Here is a 17573-nt window from a genome sequence, read left to right as displayed (position 1 = left end):
CGAACAAGTGGTGGTTTGTAGTTCGTGAGGCCCAAAGAACAGGCTGACAGCTCACGGGGAGCTGCAGTCAATCGGAGTCCGTTGGTGCGGTGAGTGACAGGATTTCCAGCCTCCAGGATATGATGATGAGGATGAGGATGATGATGATGATGATGATAAGGGTGGTGGTGGCAGTGATGGCAGTGATGGCAGTGGTTGGTAGTGGCAGTACTAGTAGTAGTAGAGGATGGAGTGGAGAAAGAGGAGAGGTGGGGGGAGGGAGAGAGAGAGGATAGGATGGAGAGATGGAAGACGGATATAGAGAAGAGAGAGAGAGGGAGGGGAGGGGAGGGGAAGTGGAAAAAGAGATGAGGAAGGAAGAAAAGAAGAAAGTGGAAGAGGGGAAAGGAAGAAAGAAGGAGGAGGCGAGGAAGAGGAAGAGAAGAGGAGAAGTTTGGAGATGGCGATGGCGATGGAGGCCGAGAGGGGAGCGAGCACCACCAGTAAGTAGATATATTCAGTTATTATCATATTATCATTCTAACAATTATAACAATCCCAACCAGAATGGAAACAGCGTCCCTACACCTATCTTTTTCCTACACCTACCTACTTTAGATACTAACTATACTCCTCGCTATGACAGGAATGCTGTATCCTTCCTACGATGGAATGAAAATCTGTTTGTGATACTTGACAAATGAACCCGCTTTTTTTCTTTTTTGACATGACCCTTCGTCCTTCGCGCTGCCGGGCCCCAGTCGAGAGATCCATTGGATCTCCAGTCCATTATTCGCTGTCGTAGCGTCGTAGCGTCGAAGCTATCTCGATTTCTCATCGTAGTCGTCGGGGCGTTGGGATGGCTCCATATTCCCCCCCCCCCCCTCCTCTTCTAGCAATCTGACAGGCCGGCTTAGGGCTGGCGACAGGCGAAAAAACAGAAGAGGGAAGAAAATTTACAAGAGGGAAAAACAGAGCCTGAAACCCATGGGCCAAACCCAGTCGACCCGGAACCATAGTCGGGGAGATCGTCGGGCTTCCATCGAACCAGGCGCCTTCAGCTGCTCCGTTTCGCTCCGTGGCCCGCGAACCATGGATCGGACGCTATCTTGCCACGGATCCCATTTGTTCTTTGGGCTTCTCTGGCCATCGTGGGTCGGAGAAGACACGCGGTCGACCGCTAATAATGCATCGTCCTCCGGCGCACTTGCACGCTTCTTCCTCGCCCGCGGATGGTGAGAGAGCCTCGGTGGCAGTCCAAATGGGCCGGAAGCCAATCGATCAAATGATGCATCCAGCGGCGGGGGTGTGTCAGAGTCTCCTCGGGTGAGTTTCAACGGCTGCTGCACATCGTCCGTCTCCCAGCACCAAGCGAGGATGGAGCCGGGCAGAGAAAAACCGGGTGAACAAGGGAAGCCCAGCGGCCAGTGGAGAGAGCGCGAGAGGGGAACTAGGGACTAGGGAGCCTGGGAGAACTAGAGAGGGTGTCTAGACTCCGACCGACTCGACTGGTCCAACACCGAGACCCCGTCGGACGGACACAGCTCCAGTGGCTGGTGGATTCCTCTCCGTCTGAAGTGTTGTGCGACCCCCATCTTCATCGTCATTCCTCTTCAGTCACCCGTGACCAAGGAAGGGACCCGAAAACACAAAGTACGAGGACCTATCACACTTCGGCATGCGCCGATGTGTACATGACCTTTGACATCGGACCAGTCCCGGCGGGACTACAGGTGGGAAAGAAGGAGGGAAGGACGGCAGGGGGGGGGAGACTCAGGGAGATGTTTTGCAGTGGCCGGGGCTGTTGTGCCTCTATCCGTGGGGAGGGACAGGCTGGATTTCGAATACCGCGGGGGTCGTAGCACTTGGCTCATTCCCAGAACCCAGAACTGGACCGCCCGTTGTTTGCTTTGTACGCGAAAAAAAAAAAAAATAGGCGTAGATGGATAGATAGCTGCTCATCGTGGGATCACATCACGACGGGCTTTGTTGTGTGTATTCGACGACAGTATACTCCGTACTGTGCGGTCATAGTGTAGGCAGTGTGCGATCATTTGTGGTGCCGACGTCAGATCCACATGGCTCAGCGCCAACCGACCGGGCCCTAGTGTCCCAAGTTTCCCAGTGTCCCAGTGTTCCAATGTTCCAATGTTCCAGCGTTCCAGCGTTCCAGCGTTCAAGTTCCCTCATCTCTGGTTCACTCTCCTTGGTCTACCGGATCAAGAATGCCAGACGAACGGGTGGAAGACCGACGCTCGTAACAGCAAGGGATCTTGGCACCATGCTTGCACCGGCACTCAGATAGAAGATGGTCGGGCAATTGAAAATGTGCAAGTGTGAATGGAAGACACCGGTGCATGTGGTTTCAACTTGCAACTCGAGGGCCGATCGTTACGACAGAGAGAAGAGAACGATGGCGCGCGCAGGGTCCCAATACGTCATTTCTTTCCTCGGTGATGATCCTAACTGAACACACTCTCTTTCTCTCGTCCGAGTCGTAGTCACAACTGCCGGGATGCAAAAAGTCAATTCCATCGCCTCGAGTCGAGAGCCTCTCCTCCGACTGGACACCATCCGGAGAACTTCCTTCCTTTTCCCTGCAGGCTCGATTCATCCATCAATCGGAGTCCGGTTGTCTCTGCAGATATTGTATGATGCTGGGATCGGGCTGAGTGGAGCGGTTTGATCCATCCACTGGACTCCCTCGGATATACTTAGTACCAAGTAGATGGATAGTAGATAGATAGTAGATACGGAGTAGATAGTATAGATAGAAGTTAGGTATCATCAGTGGGATGTTCTGTATACAAGAGTATCAGAGTAACAATACTACAACAAAGGCATTGAATGGCGTGCTGTGGCGCTAACCCGATCTGGCAGGTCCACTCCGCCCTGGTTCCTGCCTGGTGATCCAGGCACCAGCTCGTATCTCCAACTTGGCAACTGCAACTCCAACATCACCATCAACGTCCACAACGTCCACAACATTCGCCGCTTCTACCTCGACGGGGAATGCGGCTGAGACTCTTCCCTCCGACCATTCCTACCACTCTGAAAGCATGAAGCCCCCCCTTTCCCTGCTCCTAGCCGTCGTTCTGGCCTCGGCCGCACCCCCGCAGGCTCCTCTAGGCCTCTCCCCCTCCGCATCCGACATCATTGACGCCTCTCCCTTCCTCTCCTTCCACCGCGACCTCGTCCAGATCCCCTCTGTCTCTGGCAACGAGACCGTCGTGGGATCGTTCCTTATCGACTTCCTCGAATCCCACAACTTCACCGTCATCAAACAGCCCGTGCCCGCGTCGCCCAACGGCGACCCCCACCGCTTCAACATCTTCGCCTACCCATCGACATCCCCGGCTCAGGACCGACCCGAAATCCTCCTTACCAGCCACATCGACACCGTCCCCCCTTTCATCCCTTATTCCCTCCATGAGAGCCCCGATGGCACCCCCCTCATCGCCGGCCGCGGCACCGTAGACGCCAAAGCCAGCGTCGCCGCCCAGGTCTTCGCCGTCCTCGATACCCTCCGCGCCGACCCCACCGCCAGCCTGGGTCTTCTGTTCGTCGTTGACGAAGAAGTCGGCGGGCTGGGTATGCGCATCTTCTCCGAATCGTCCCTCAACCCGTCCCCCTCGCCCTTCCACACCGTCATCTTCGGCGAGCCCACCGAGCTCGCCCTCGTCTCCGGCCACAAGGGCATGGTCGAGTTCCCGATCCTCGCAACCGGTCAAGCCGCCCACTCGGGATACCCGTGGCTCGGCCGGAGTGCCATCTCCGCCCTGCTACCTGCCCTGTCCCGACTCGATGTCCTGGGTAATATTCCGGCGGAGGAGGGCGGTCTGCCCGCGAGTGAGAAGTACGGACGCACGACCGTGAACATCGGTCGTGTGGACGCCGGCGTCGCAACCAATGTGGTGCCCGCGTCCGCGTATGCCGGCGTTGCTATTCGTCTGGCGGCAGGGACGCCCGACGAGGTGCGCGGGATTGTCGCGCGTGCGGTGGCGAATGTTACCGCCCAGGATGACCATGTCTACTGTGATTTCGGCGCCTGGGGCCCTGGATACCCCCCTCAGGATCTGGATACTGATGTGCCCGGGTTCGACGTCATCACGGTAAACTACGGCACGGATGTTCCTAACTTGAAGGTGTCGGAGGGCGTCAAGCGGTATCTGTATGGGCCAGGAAGTATTCACGTCGCCCATGGTGATGATGAGGCCATCACCGTTGAGCAGTTGGAGGCGGCGGTCCGTGGATATAAGAGGCTGATCAAGGCGGCGACTCAGCGCGGACGCAAGAACTAGACCGCCGACTTGATTGATACATTTGAACAGCATTTTCAGCCACGATACCTAATGACGGCGGTTTAATGCGGATAGCTGTATATATAGTGTATATATTATGATGATATCTGCGGCGTCGGATGCGAGGGATGCTGGACGGAAATGCGATATCGTACAAGAAACCAACCCGCCAGTAGACCGCCATGATATAGCCGCCAATAACCAAGTTCCTGCCTCGGATAAAATAACCTTATACAAGAAGACTCAGCAGTAAAAAAGGAAAAAGAAAAGGAAAAGAAATCACGTTTTATTCCACGGTGCAAATCCCCTACCCAAAAAGAGAACCAAGAACAAAAAAAAAAGGCAAGAAGACTGGAGCCCAGGAAGTGGTTTATACCGAACCCTCCTCCACGGTCTGATCTTCGCTTCTTGTCCGGCTCTTCCTCGTCCACCCCGTCTTCAGATCCCCGGTCGGCTTGAAGCGAGGCAGAGGGTGCGCTTCCGTGTTAAACACGTTCTCCTCCAGGGAGATGAAATCCCGGTCGGAGAACAGAAGATAGAAATACTTCAGTGTCTCGGCCATCCAGAAACTCTCCATGTTGTCCCGGGTGTCCGGGGGAATGGTGTCCGCGTTCGACAGAGAGGTGAAGCCTGTGATCCGGGAGATGACAGCAGGCTTCTCCTGATCGCCTTCTTCCCCGGTGCCGTCCGCCGGAAGAATAGTATCCTCCGTGGGGGCGTCCTCGACCACAGCCGTGTGCTTGACGAAGGATTTGAACATCTCCCAGCCCCAGTGGCGGTACATATCGTCACCGGTGATGCGGTACATGTAGAAAAGGGATTCGACGGTCTCGGGGCGTTGGAGGTTATGGCGGTCCTGACGGTGGATGTCCAAGTCCTTGCGCCAGCCCGAGTCACTGGTGAGAGGCTTCGATAGCAGCGGGAGCTCGCCGTGAGAGGCTTGCTGGCCCTCGATGCCCGTAGCAATGGTCGAGTCGGGGTACATGTCGGCCTCCATCACGCGAGGATCGTCCACCTTGAAATAGGTGATTTCCGGGGCAAGGCCCGTCTGCGTGATCCGGTACGTTGCCCAGCAGGTTTTGGTCAGTTCCCGGGCAAGAAGAATCTCTTCTTCCTGGCGTTGGCCCCAGTTGGGCGACTTCCGGGCCTCAGATAGTGGGATACCCCCAGTGGCTCCGAGGGCGATGGTGCCCGGCAGGAAGCAGACCAGGTGGTCCATTTTGGGCGAGAGCACGCCGCTCAGCCCGGAAGGGCGTTCACCTAGGACCGTCAATCGAGCATTCTGCGTGTAGGTGACCAGGTGCTTGCGCATGCCGGCAAGGGCCTCGTCCCACATCTCCTTGTACACCGGCTCATGCTCGGATGTCTGGAGGTACTGCTTGATCAGGTACTCTGGAGAGAACAGGCGTCAGTTACCAGGGTTGCATAAGGAAACGAGGACTGTCTGGTTCCTTACCATAGTATGAATCGCCCCTGCTGCCGAGACGGATGTTGTCTCCCTTGAACTGACCGGTCTCCGGATAGATATAGATCGGGACAAGGCCATCTTGCATCTTCTGGGCATCAACAACTTCCATCACCTTCTCCACGGCTTGCCAGTATTCCGCCTCGCCCGTCAGCTTGGCCAGGTATTTGAACTCGAGCTGCACGGTAGTCGCTTCCGCGGTGGAGGAGGCGCCGTTATCCGCGTAAGAGGGGATCCCCTCGGACTTGTTGAGATTGATACTGGCGTAGGGGATCCCGGTAGAGGAGTCGAAGGCGCCCAGCAGTCGGTCTGCCAGATCGGTAGCCTTCTCGATATACAAGTCTTCTCCGGGGGACCCCTCATCGTCGTCCGTGATCGACGCCAGCTCGGGGTAGGTGGTGGAAAGATGGTGCGCGGAGAGCAACCCCCCCAGCATGCGAATGGTTGTTTCGAAGGTGTTCACATCGTGATCCTGGTTGTACTGCAACGAGTTGTGAATCCAGCTGCGGGCGTGCTGCACTCGCGAGGTCAGGTTCATGATCATCAACGTGTCCAGCGCATCAACGATGATCCAGCCCATTCCCCCAGCAATCATATGTCGGCCATATTTGGAAATCGGGTGGTACTCGTCGTAACCTGGTGCCAGCAGGCAAGCCCGCAATCAGCTATCAAATCCCGGCTTCGTGCATTCGAACGTCTGGAAACATACCCCACGCATTCTTCGCATATCCGTCCCAGCTGATAGTAAAGACGTCTCGGACCTTCTCCCGCCTGGCATCCCAGTCGATCTTCGTCTGGGAGCTCCCGTCATACTCGGGATCGGACTCGTCGAGACCCTGCACCCATTTCCAGAGCTCTTCGCCATTCGCGGCGTCCGGGGTCGTCCACTCCGGCTGAGCAGCGCGGGAATAGTACCATAGGGCGAGCAGGACGAGCGCACACAGTCCGCCATAGATGAGCTTCCGCCGCCTGGTTCTCGGGCCGGTGCGCCGGGGCGCGAAATATGGCTTGTCCTTGTACATGGGGAGGGTGCGGTCGGCGGCAATGGGTGTGTTCAGGGAGTTGGAGAGGCCAGCTGATGGAGAAAGCCCATACCCAGGCAGCCCGTTGTTCGCGGGGCTTCGACTGGCACGCCAATAGTTGTTCTGAAAGGGTTGCTGGGAGGCAAAAGGGGAATTGTTCCGAGGGGCCTGGAAAGACATGACGACCCGCCAAGCTTCTACTACTACTCCGTATATCTGTCCTCTACCGCAAGAGGAACAGACCTCCGAGACGCGACACAGGCGAGGATGGGCCGGGAATCTCCTCTGGGGTCCACGGGTGGTCGGGTCGGAGACAAGCCCTGTGTGGCTCCTAACAATAGGGAGGATGAGTCGGCACTGAGGGATCGATGGCCGGGATTATACAGCGTGGGAGGGGAGGGAACTGTCAACGCCATAGAGCAGGAAGGCAGAAGTCAGCGAACCAAATACTGGGCGAAGTCACGCAGGGGCCAGTGATCCTTGACGTAGGTAGGTAGTGGTAGATGGATAGATGGGTTACCGTTGGAGCTAGAAGCCACCTAACCCTTCCTTCTTTTCCTTCTTTTCCTTCTTTTTCTTCACCGGTCGCAGTCAGAGCCTGGCTCTGGTGATCGTGCGCGCACTGTCAGTCTTCCGATGAACGCGACCAGCCCACCGAGTCCGCAATGATGGATGAACTATGGAGATATGGAGACTGAACAGGTGTCCCGACTGGCGGGCGCATTATTACCTAAACCTGAAGGAATTCGAGGATGCTCTTGGAGGCCGGACGCGTGTAAGGCTAAGCCCATGTGGCGGGCGCCGAGCCGTCCTCCGCCCATCCCAGCAGGTGCGCCGATCGATCCCTGCCCTGGCAAGGCCCCGAACTCGGAGAGATGAATATATATATATAGATAGATAGATAGATAGATACTCCCTGACAGATATCTGCTAAATCCTAAATCCTAGTCTATCCCCTGATTTCCGATACATTTACCCGCCAAGGGTCCAGTCCTATTCCCCCGGGGGAAGCCTCTTCCTCGGATGTGGGGAAATCTCCCCCAAATACCAATAGATTTTAGGGCTACTTTAGTACGAGGCTACGAGGTATCTAATGGTACATACAGCCCGTGCAGGACAGGCACACAGACAGGTAGATAGGTTGTGTACATTGCCGGGTGATATAGCTGAATGGCTTTCTAAATTCACGGCTCGTTCTCAGGGACTCGGTTGTGGTTGTTTGTCAAAGAGTAAAGTAACTACAACTTCTGGTACTCCAACTTGCCCTCCAACTTCTTCGCCTCCGCCACCTTGCGCACCGCTCGGTTGAAATCGTCCTGATTGATCGCGTCACGGTAATCCTTGATCGCGAACAGACCACTATCCCAATGTCAGTTATGCTATAGCTAGAGTGGTGCGTCAAGGGAGAGGGGGTCACATACGCTTCCGTAACAACATTGCGAAGATCAGCACCGTTGAGCCCATCGCTCATCTTCACCACGCTCTCAAAATCAATCTCGCCATCCATTTGGACGGTGCTCGAGTGAATCTTCAGGATCTCCATACGACCAACCTCGTTGGGGAGGGGAATCTCAATCTTCCGGTCCAGACGACCGGCTCGCAGCAGAGCCGGATCAAGCGTGTCGGGTCGGTTTGTGGCCATGATGATCTTCGTCTTCCCCAGGTAGTCAAACCCATCCAGCTGGTTGAGAAGCTCCATCAACGTCCGCTGGATTTCGCGATCCGCAGAGGTACCTTCGGAGAAACGTCGTCCACCGATAGCGTCGATTTCGTCCATGAAGATGATGCAAGGCTCGTGTTCTTTGGCGTATCCAAACATTTCTCTTATTAACCGTGCAGACTCACCAATATACTTGTCCACGATGGCCGATGAGACGACTGGAGCCGGTCAGCGAATCAGGCCAGTTGGGGCCCGTGCCAGCATCGAGGGTGTGCGTACCTTTCAGGAAGTTGGTTTCCATCGAACTCGCCACAGCTCGGGCCAGCAGCGTCTTTCCTGTACCGGGAGGCCCGTAGAGCAGTACACCCTTTGGCGGCTTGATTCCAACTCGTTGGAAAAGCTCGGGATTCTTCAGCGGCAATTCGATCACCTCCCGTAGCTCACGGATCTGTTCGTTGAGACCACCAATGCCTGCAAAGTTGATCTGGCCGGGGTCCTCCAATGACATGTTATATACCAGGGGGTCAACCTCTCTGGGGAGCATTCGCATAATCGTCAGGGTGGTCATATCGAGCGCCACACGAGTGCCCTGCTTCAGCTTGGCTTTGTCGACCTTCGAGCGGCAGCCGACAACGTATCGAGGACCGGATGATGCCTTGACAATGACTGGTTCTGGTCAGCTCTTTGCTCGTACACACCCCGGCCCACCACGCGGGGATGCAAGCGAGCCATTCCGGGAATGGACATACACCTCTCCTCATCCAGCTGCTTCAACACTTCGCCGATGATCTGGCCGACACTTTGCAGGGCCTTGATGTTCTCTTCGGAGATGTCGAATTCTCTCTGCAGGTCCTTGATGCCCATTCGCAGGGACTTGAGCTTGGCCTCCCATTCTCGAAGCTCCAGCAAACTCCGCTTGTAGTCCTCGAGCGCCTGGTCTCTCTCCGGGTCACTGGCGCCGTTCATGATGTCAGGCGATCAGGCGAAGCGGAAAAAACAAATCGAATCAACAGGGTTTAATTTTCAAACGATAAGAAGCCCGGTCGATATCCCGGTCCGGTGAAGATGCAGAGGTATGGGGCAAGGGATAGGCGAGGCGAGTTGACGGTATCGGGTCTGACTGCTGCCAGCTCGGAGAGCTGTCGAGGAGCTCACAGGAGCCACCAGGTCACGCGCGTCACATGACCAGGCACCGTGGCGGTGATGTTATGGAGCATCACGTGAATATATGCTGCCTGGAGGATCAGGCGACTTGCCCGGAGAGTCTCCGCAGTATCTATTATCCGGTAAGGCGGTAAGGTGTCGAAGAGCTAGCCGCGGGCGTTTTCGCCATTACGCAATGGAAGATTCCAGTCCCGATGATGTGCTCTCGGGGGACTCCGCAAGACTACAATAGTACGCAGTAAGGCGATCACAAGTAGGGATTCAAGTCTCTGCTCTATAGAAGCAATTCTTGCCTGGCATATGGTCGGGATTGGAAACCCGGGGAACTTACTACCTCTTGGTTGCATATACCTACAGAACAACATGGCTATTATTGACTCTCAGCCGTATGGACTGATGAACTACATGGACTACCTGATGGACCAGATCGGGTATGGACAGGAGGCACTTCCCGAGTCACCTTCTGCTTCTCCGTACGACAAGTACTTTGTAGAAGGTAGCAACAAGCAACACCCGCCTTACCCCGAGGGTACGCGGGAGATCTCGCTGGGGAGCGTCACTTTTGGCTGCCCCACCATCCCGAGCACGAGAAGCTGCGCCGGCTTTATTTACTGGCCTCTCCTCCTCGATCCTGTCATTATTATAATTTTGTTCTCATTGACCTCTTCTCTACCTTCCAGTGTAGTAGTACTACTCTCTGGTAAGTCCCTGTATCGTCTCCTCCCATCCCCTGCCCTCCCCTCCCCTCCCCCCCCCCCCCACCCCTCTGCCGCCCACCACACCACACCAACCCCGCCATCCATCCATCCATCCATCCATCTTCCCTCCTACAACCCATACACACACACCTTCTCCCACCCCCCCCAATCTCTGGTAAGGCAATTCATATCTACCAACCCCCAATCCTCAATTCCCAACCACACCGGCTCGATTGATCCACTCCTGCCCGGCAGAAGATCCTTAGATCATTCCAAACCGCCGTGCGGAGCTCTCCACCTGGGTGCCATCATCCGCCCATTCTTTTTGGGTCCTCGGTGAACGCTCACCACCACCTCCCCCCGCTGCTAGTGCACACTGCACACCCAACGGCAGTCCAGAGCGTTTTCTTTTTTCCTGCTCCGTCTTTCCTATATCTGGGCCTTGTCTCCCTCCGCCCTCTTCCGTTCTCTCTCTCCAGTCTCCAGTTTACTGATCCGTACTCCCCCAGTCCTTCAACATGCCTATCTCCAAGATCCACGCCCGCTCCGTCTACGACTCCCGCGGTAACCCCACCGTCGAGGTTGACGTTGTCACCGAGACTGGCCTTCACCGCGCTATCGTTCCCTCTGGTGCCTCCACTGGTCAGTGGTCTTGCTCCAACCAGGCACTCTCTCGCCTGTCCTCCTCTCGGTTCGAGTTACTGACAGTTCCATTTAGGCCAGCACGAGGCTCACGAGCTCCGTGATGGTGACAAGTCCAAGTGGGGTGGCAAGGGTAAGTCGTGAAACACCAAACCCCCTCCTCCCCCAATTCATCTGCCCCGGTCAGTCAGCTAATGTCGAGTGCTTCGATAAGGTGTCCTGAAGGCCGTCCAGAACGTCAACGAGACCATTGCCCCCGCTGTCATCAAGGAGAACCTTGATGTCAAGGATCAGTCCAAGGTTGATGAGTTCCTCAACAAGCTTGATGGCACTGCCAACAAGTCCAACCTCGGTGCCAACGCCATCCTGGGTGTCAGTCTGGCCATCGCCAAGGCCGGTGCTGCCGAGAAGGGCATCCCTCTCTACGCTCACATCTCCGACCTGGCCGGAACCAAGAAGCCCTACGTCCTGCCCGTTCCCTTCCAGAACGTCCTGAACGGTGGCTCCCACGCCGGTGGTCGCCTGGCCTTCCAGGAGTTCATGATTGTTCCCGAGTAAGTTGTCACTCCTTGACGCTGAGTGGCTTGCATCCATCCGCGATCCATACTGACATGATCAAGCACCGCTCCCTCCTTCTCCGAGGGTCTTCGCCAGGGTGCCGAGGTCTACCAGAAGCTCAAGGCCCTTGCCAAGAAGAAGTACGGCCAGTCTGCTGGCAACGTTGGTGACGAGGGTGGTGTTGCCCCCGATATCCAGACTGCCGAGGAGGCTCTCGACCTGATCACCGAGGCCATCGAGCAGGCCGGCTACACCGGCAAGATCAAGATTGCCATGGATGTTGCCTCCAGCGAGTTCTACAAGACCGATGCCAAGAAGTACGACCTCGACTTCAAGAACCCCGACAGCGACCCCACCAAGTGGCTCACCTACGAGCAGCTGGCCGACCTGTACAAGTCGCTCGCCAGCAAGTACCCCATCGTCAGCATTGAGGATCCCTTCGCTGAGGACGACTGGGAGGCCTGGAGCTACTTCTACAAGACCTCCGACTTCCAGATTGTTGGGTATGTACTCTGATCTTGGACCCTGGCCAACGAGCGATCCCGAGGCTAATAAATGCTTGACAGTGATGACTTGACCGTCACCAACCCCCTGCGTATCAAGAAGGCCATTGAGCTCAAGTCTTGCAACGCTCTCCTCCTCAAGGTCAACCAGATCGGTACTCTTACCGAGTCCATCCAGGCTGCCAAGGACTCCTACGCCGACGGCTGGGGTGTCATGGTGTCCCACCGCTCCGGTGAGACCGAGGATGTCACCATTGCCGACATCTCGGTCGGTCTCCGCTCTGGCCAGATCAAGACCGGTGCCCCTGCCCGTTCCGAGCGTCTGGCTAAGCTGAACCAGATCCTCCGTATCGAGGAGGAGCTGGGCGAGAACGCCGTCTACGCCGGCGAGAAGTTCCGCACCGCTGTTAACCTGTAAATGCAATTCCGCAACCATATATTTAGTGTCTCGCGGGGATAATTGGGCAGGAAACAAGCTACAAAACATCAGAAATGATGAAGACTTATGATGACGAATTGATAGGCCAGTCAAATGAATTTAGTGGCATATAATGAAAACCTTTCCAGTTCAAAATCCTTCCCCTGACTTGCCCTCGGGGGTGCCCTGAAGCGCAAGAACCACGACCGGCTTGCGCGGGGGAGATCCGTGTGCACCGCAGGTCGTAGTCCGTATTATTAGTAGTATGCCCACCCTGGATAAATATCTTGGGGAGCACTCGGGGTGGGATGACTGTTGCTCTGTATCTGGTCCGTAGGCGTCGTCCTGTTTGGGCATCAGCAACCCGCGCCGGCACGTGACCTCGCCGCATATGCCCCACGGGATCCGATCAGCCACTCGGTCTTCAAAATCCCTCTTTGACCAAGCATCTCACCCAACTCAGTCCTTCCCGCCGGGATTTACGGTTCTCACCGGCTCCACGACCAGTCCCTCCAGACAGACATCTCACGGCTTGCCCATTTTTGCTCCGTCCTTGACAACTTTGTCCGCCATGGCTCCTTCAAAGTGGGGTAAGTCCGAATCCTGGGATTTTTGTGGCCCCTCCAACAATGGATGGGATTCCCGTCATTGAAGAGAGTGGCCTTTCCTGTTGGCCACCAACACTAATTATCTCCTATAGATGATGAAGAGGAGGAGAGGAGCGTCAGCCCCCCTCCTGTGGCTGCCCGCCGTAAGTTCGACGACGAAGAGGATGAGGATGTGAGTTTTCTTTCCCCCCGGTGCCTAGCAAACAAACGATTGGACACTTACGCCACCATGCTTTCACTCAGGTCCTTGACTCCTGGGATGCCGCCGAAGACTCCGAGGTAGAGCGCGAGAAGGCTGCCAAGGCCGCGGAGGCCAAGGCGAAGGCTGATGCCGAGGCCGCTGCGAACAAGAAGAGCAAGGCAACCCGGATACAGGAGCGCAAGGCCACAAGGAAGGCGCAGGCCGACGCGGATGCTGAAGACGAGAGCGAAGAGGACGAGGCTGAGCGCAGAGCCCGTCTTGCGAAGACCGAGAAGGACGCCGATCTCAAACACGCCGAGGACCTCTTTGGCGATATCGACCTGAACCGTATGCGCAACCGCGGCGCCCCCAAGGCCGTCGTCATCAGCGACTCGGCCGACCCGACCTCGTCGGTCGATCTCTCCGCCATGCCTCTCTTCAAGCCCGCTACCAAGGACCAGTTCGCCCGCGTCACCTCCACCCTCATCCCCCTGTTGACTGTGCAGTCCAAGAAGCCGCAGTATGCCATCTGGGCGCAGGAGTTCGTCAAGCAGCTCGTCAAGGATCTGTCCAGCCAGGATGTCAAGAAAATTGCCTCCTCGTTGTCGACCCTCAGCAACGAGAAGATGAAGGAGGAGCGTGCCGCCGATAAGGGCAACAAGAAGAGCAAGGCCGCCAAGACCAAGGTTTCCCTGGTCACGACCAGAGAGAACCAGGTCGATTCCACCTCTTACGATGACGATGGACTGGGTGATGATGACTTCATGTGATCTTGTTGACTTCTGTTCCTCTTCATTTCCAGTATCTTTCTTCGCTTACACACCACACCTTTTCCCTTCCCCTGTTCTTGCATTTTTCTTTGCTAGACCGGTCCTTACATGTTTCTGACATGTTCATCTTTGTATATCCGTCTTAAAACGTTTCCCCCCTTTTCCAGCATATTTCTTTACTTGCTTTCACATACGGCTTTTGATATATCTTTCGTATATCTGGTAGCATATTCTTATCGCGCGAGTACAGAGACTGCAGACTGCTTTGCTTGAAATTGCTCGTTCCATCATCTGCAGATTGGGCGGTTACAGCGCGGATCCTTTTCGTGTAGGCGATGCTACGGATACAGTAGAACACTATGTGGCGGACGACAAGGTGGGAAGGTATGGAAATACCCTGTTGGTTCTTAGTTGAAGATAGCCAGGTTCTAGGGCGGGAAAGGGCCCGTCGGCAGGGTAAGGCAAGGCAAGGCAAGGCATGACATTACGGTGGTCAGGTGAGCCCGGATGGAATGTGTGTTTCAAGACATGAAAATACGAGTGAGTACCTGCTTGGCACGGGTCCCACTGGGAATTGACAGAATTGGCTACTTTGATTGAGATATTGGGGAAGCTTAAGGCTCTAACACGTGCGAGCGCAACAGCAGAAAGGGAAATCGGGAAAAGGGGCAGGGGGGTGAATAAAATCGAAATAAGACACTGTATCTTGCTGGGGTGGGAATAAAGAGAGAATAAAAGAGAGGTAAATTCCACTCAGCCCCTTTTCGCTCTCCAAATATCAAACTCCGCCGGCCGACCCACACGATCCCGAACAAGTGGAAGATATGTGCCGGTCCAAACCAGTCACGCAGCTAAAACAGACCTTCATAAGCGCTTCCAGGAAGTATTTCGCGCGCCCACGTAGGTACGCCGAGGACACAACCCTGTTTTTGATACAACAAGAACTGGAATCCAACCCTCTAGGACTCAGGGGCGGCGGCCTTGGTCTCCTCACCCTTGTCCTCGGGGGCGGCAGCGGACTCCTCCTCGGGCTTATCTTCCTTGGAGGCAGCGGCGCCTTCGGCGTCGTTACCATCGGAAGAGGTCCACAGAGTAAGGTTGTCACGCAGGAGCTGCATGATCAAGGTGCTGTCACGGTAGCTCTCCTCCGAAAGCGAGTCAAGCTCAGCAATGGCATCATCGAAAGCCTGCTTGGCAAGGTGGCAGGCACGGTCGGGGGAGTTCAGGATCTCGTAGTAAAACACCGAGAAGTTGAGAGCAAGTCCAAGACGGATGGGGTGGGTGGGGGTAAGATCAGTCTGGGCGACATCGGTAGCGTTCTATCATGGGCCGTCAGCTAGGTGGTTCACGGGTCAAGCGGACAGATCCAACGAGCGTACCTTGTAGGCCTCGTGGGCGGCGGTAGCGGCGACCTTGCGCTTGTTGCCAGAGGCGAACTCAGCGAGGTAGCGGTGGTAGTCACCCTTCCTATGCGCGGACGATCGTCAGCCCCACTCTCTTCACATCGGTCTATCAACATGGAAGTCGGAGCACTTACATCTTGTAGTAGAAGACCTTGGACTCGCCGGTCTCGGCCTTGGGGATGAGGGACTCGTCCAGAACATCGAGGACATCCTGGCAGACCTTCTCGAGTTCGGTCTCGATCTTCTGGCGGTAGTCACGGATGATGGAAACGTGCTGCTCGGAGCCCTTGGATTCCTCCTTCTGCTCAATGGAGGAGATGATACGCCAAGAGGCACGGCGAGTGCCGACCACGTTCTTGTAGGCAACGGAGAGAAGGTTACGTTCATCGACAGAAAGCTCGCCTCCGATCTGGTGCGGGGTCAGTCCGACCAGTGGGTAAAGGGGGAAGGGGTTACGGAAAGGGGGTTCTGGTCAGAGGAAGGCAAGGGGGACATACGTTGGCGACTTCCTGTCAAACAGTTAGCGGTTGTGCTCTTCCAGAGTGTGAGGGCTGACAGGCGGCTACTGACCTTCATGTACGTGACCATCTCTGTAGACGGTAGGGATCAGCATGTGAATTCAACACAGCAGGAGGCTCAAACAAGCGTCTTACCATCGTAACGCTCAGCCTGCTCGCAGAGCCGGGCGAGGAAAGTCTTGCTAGAAACGGGTGAGGTGTCAGTGTTGCTGTTGTTGGCGACTTGGTCGGGACGGGGTCTGGATCCTTACTTCTCACGCTGCAAGTAAAGGGGGGGTAGCAGTTAGCCAAGTCCAGATCGATCGCGACGAAGCAGCACAAAAGTCTTGCAAGCAAGATACATGAGCGGGGAGCAGACGCGGTCAGGGATTAGACAGCCACGGCTGGGGCGACGCCAGGAGCGACGAGGGCAGTGTCGTAATCCGAGAGCGAGGAGAGGGGTCAGGCTGGAGGGGGAAGACAACATACCTCAGAAGTCATAGTAGGCGATCTAATGCAGATAAGAGGATTGGGGAAGACGGTGGGTGGGTTGGAAGAGGAAGCTGGAGAAGAAGCGAGGTGCGAGACACCGAAGTAGAGCACGAGACAACGGGGAATGGGATGGAAAGAGGATGGGGAATCACGAGAGGTTTGGCAGATGTGATCCTAACAGCAACAAGTGATGGACGGTGAAGGTGACGGCCAGCCAGCTTTAGCGAGAAGCGGGCGCCTCGCCTGTTTGCGCCGTTTGCTTCTGCCAGCGGCTAACTACACCTCAGGCAGACCAAAGGTGACTCAGCCACCCCCGGGTCACCTGCCCGCGCCTGCACGGTCACGGGACCATGACGTAATCCCTCCCTCCTTACACAGTAATAATCGCATTGTACGGGGTACGGCCTTGGTTAACTACTAAGTAGATAGCAGTGGACGATAAGAAAACTCAGAAAAAGAAAAAGGGAAGGGGAAAGATAATATAAGAGCAATCACGAGAGAGCGACTCGGGATCAGACATACTGACTTACAGGTACATGCAAAAGATGAATGGAAACAGTAGGGCGGCTAATGTGATATCACCCATATTTTTCCACCCAGTACGGAGTACTATGTTAGAGAGACTCCGTACTCCGGGTGCTGCTGCTCACTTGAACCAATATAAGGTCTGGTCTGGTGGCTCTGGTCAAAAGCCAGCCCAACTGGTGAAATACTACTACTACATAGTGCTATTATTTATTATTATACGTCCTTCTCATCTTCCGTATCTCCGATGATCGTCATCGTCCCCCAGCATGCACGAGACTATAGTCTTGAGCGCCAGGTAAATAATGCTTATGATAATGAGGACAGCGCCGCAGGTACTATTGGGGAATGCAGCGATAAGGTGACAAGCACTGTTATTTATTATCCGAGGTCGTCTCCGTTGGGGAGTTTGTGGCCACGCAATCCTGCACGCCTTGTCCGTAGATTCCTTCTCGATCCAGCGGTGGGTTGAATACCATACCGTCCTGTGTACGGAGTACTTACGGAGCCGACGAGAAGAACTCCAGCAGAGGAGCCACACAGGGCGGACGCGATTATGACATACAGGGTATGAATGATGGAATCGATCGCACGGGGTCCTCTGCCCTACAGGGCTACAGCTAGCTACCAACTCCAGGGAAAATATCTACGTAGTCATCATGCTGGTGATGATGTGGATGGATGGAT

General features: G+C 55.5%; 7 protein-coding genes across 7 annotated transcripts; 4 read left to right on the top strand and 3 right to left on the bottom strand.

The window, feature by feature from the left end:
- Nucleotides 1–2127: 2127 nt before the first annotated feature.
- On the top strand, nucleotides 2128–3001 carry BO70DRAFT_398080 (uncharacterized protein; the record flags this gene model as incomplete). The annotated part of the gene is made up of 2 exons (XM_025546758.1): nucleotides 2128–2315; nucleotides 2860–3001. The coding sequence occupies 2 exons, from the start codon at nucleotides 2128–2130 to the stop codon at nucleotides 2999–3001; spliced, it is 330 nt and encodes a 109-aa protein (XP_025397571.1).
- BO70DRAFT_363780 (M20 family metallopeptidase) lies at nucleotides 2557–4546 on the top strand. The gene has a single exon (XM_025543653.1). The coding sequence runs from the start codon at nucleotides 3039–3041 to the stop codon at nucleotides 4278–4280; it is 1242 nt and encodes a 413-aa protein (XP_025397570.1). The 5' UTR covers nucleotides 2557–3038; the 3' UTR covers nucleotides 4281–4546.
- A 104-nt stretch (nucleotides 4547–4650) lies between these two features.
- BO70DRAFT_340010 (glycoside hydrolase family 47 protein) lies at nucleotides 4651–6947 on the bottom strand (the record flags this gene model as incomplete). The annotated part of the gene is made up of 4 exons (XM_025541268.1): nucleotides 4651–4935; nucleotides 5008–5672; nucleotides 5737–6381; nucleotides 6455–6947. The coding sequence occupies 4 exons, from the start codon at nucleotides 6945–6947 to the stop codon at nucleotides 4651–4653; spliced, it is 2088 nt and encodes a 695-aa protein (XP_025397569.1).
- Nucleotides 6948–7828: 881 nt separating this feature from the next.
- On the bottom strand, nucleotides 7829–9613 carry rpt4 (proteasome regulatory particle base subunit RPT4). The gene is made up of 4 exons (XM_025540409.1): nucleotides 9177–9613; nucleotides 8707–9093; nucleotides 8189–8645; nucleotides 7829–8126 (listed from the first exon to the last, which is right to left on the bottom strand). The coding sequence occupies exons 1-4, from the start codon at nucleotides 9391–9393 to the stop codon at nucleotides 8006–8008; spliced, it is 1182 nt and encodes a 393-aa protein (XP_025397568.1). The 5' UTR covers nucleotides 9394–9613; the 3' UTR covers nucleotides 7829–8005.
- A 341-nt stretch (nucleotides 9614–9954) lies between these two features.
- On the top strand, nucleotides 9955–12410 carry aspf22 (enolase acuN; the record flags this gene model as incomplete). Its single annotated transcript, XM_025546757.1, has 6 exons — nucleotides 9955–10146; nucleotides 10799–10931; nucleotides 11008–11064; nucleotides 11146–11485; nucleotides 11552–11992; nucleotides 12056–12410. 6 exons carry the CDS (start codon nucleotides 9955–9957, stop codon nucleotides 12408–12410), a joined length of 1518 nt encoding a protein of 505 aa, XP_025397567.1.
- Nucleotides 12411–12700: 290 nt separating this feature from the next.
- BO70DRAFT_363773 (eukaryotic translation initiation factor 3 subunit J) lies at nucleotides 12701–14296 on the top strand. The gene is made up of 3 exons (XM_025543652.1): nucleotides 12701–13000; nucleotides 13111–13190; nucleotides 13262–14296. The coding sequence occupies exons 1-3, from the start codon at nucleotides 12982–12984 to the stop codon at nucleotides 13967–13969; spliced, it is 807 nt and encodes a 268-aa protein (XP_025397566.1). The 5' UTR covers nucleotides 12701–12981; the 3' UTR covers nucleotides 13970–14296.
- A 632-nt stretch (nucleotides 14297–14928) lies between these two features.
- On the bottom strand, nucleotides 14929–16947 carry BO70DRAFT_354182 (14-3-3 adaptor artA-like protein; the record flags this gene model as incomplete). The annotated part of the gene is made up of 9 exons (XM_025541854.1): nucleotides 14929–15288; nucleotides 15349–15436; nucleotides 15507–15781; nucleotides 15870–15881; nucleotides 15943–15962; nucleotides 16026–16072; nucleotides 16142–16149; nucleotides 16359–16380; nucleotides 16892–16947. 9 exons carry the CDS (start codon nucleotides 16945–16947, stop codon nucleotides 14929–14931), a joined length of 888 nt encoding a protein of 295 aa, XP_025397565.1.
- Between the last annotated feature and the right edge of the window lie 626 nt (nucleotides 16948–17573).

This window comes from Aspergillus heteromorphus, assembly GCF_003184545.1.
Source record: "Aspergillus heteromorphus CBS 117.55 chromosome Unknown BO70scaffold_20, whole genome shotgun sequence".
NCBI lineage: Eukaryota > Fungi > Ascomycota > Eurotiomycetes > Eurotiales > Aspergillaceae > Aspergillus > Aspergillus heteromorphus.
This window is presented reverse-complemented; position numbering and strand designations above follow the sequence as displayed.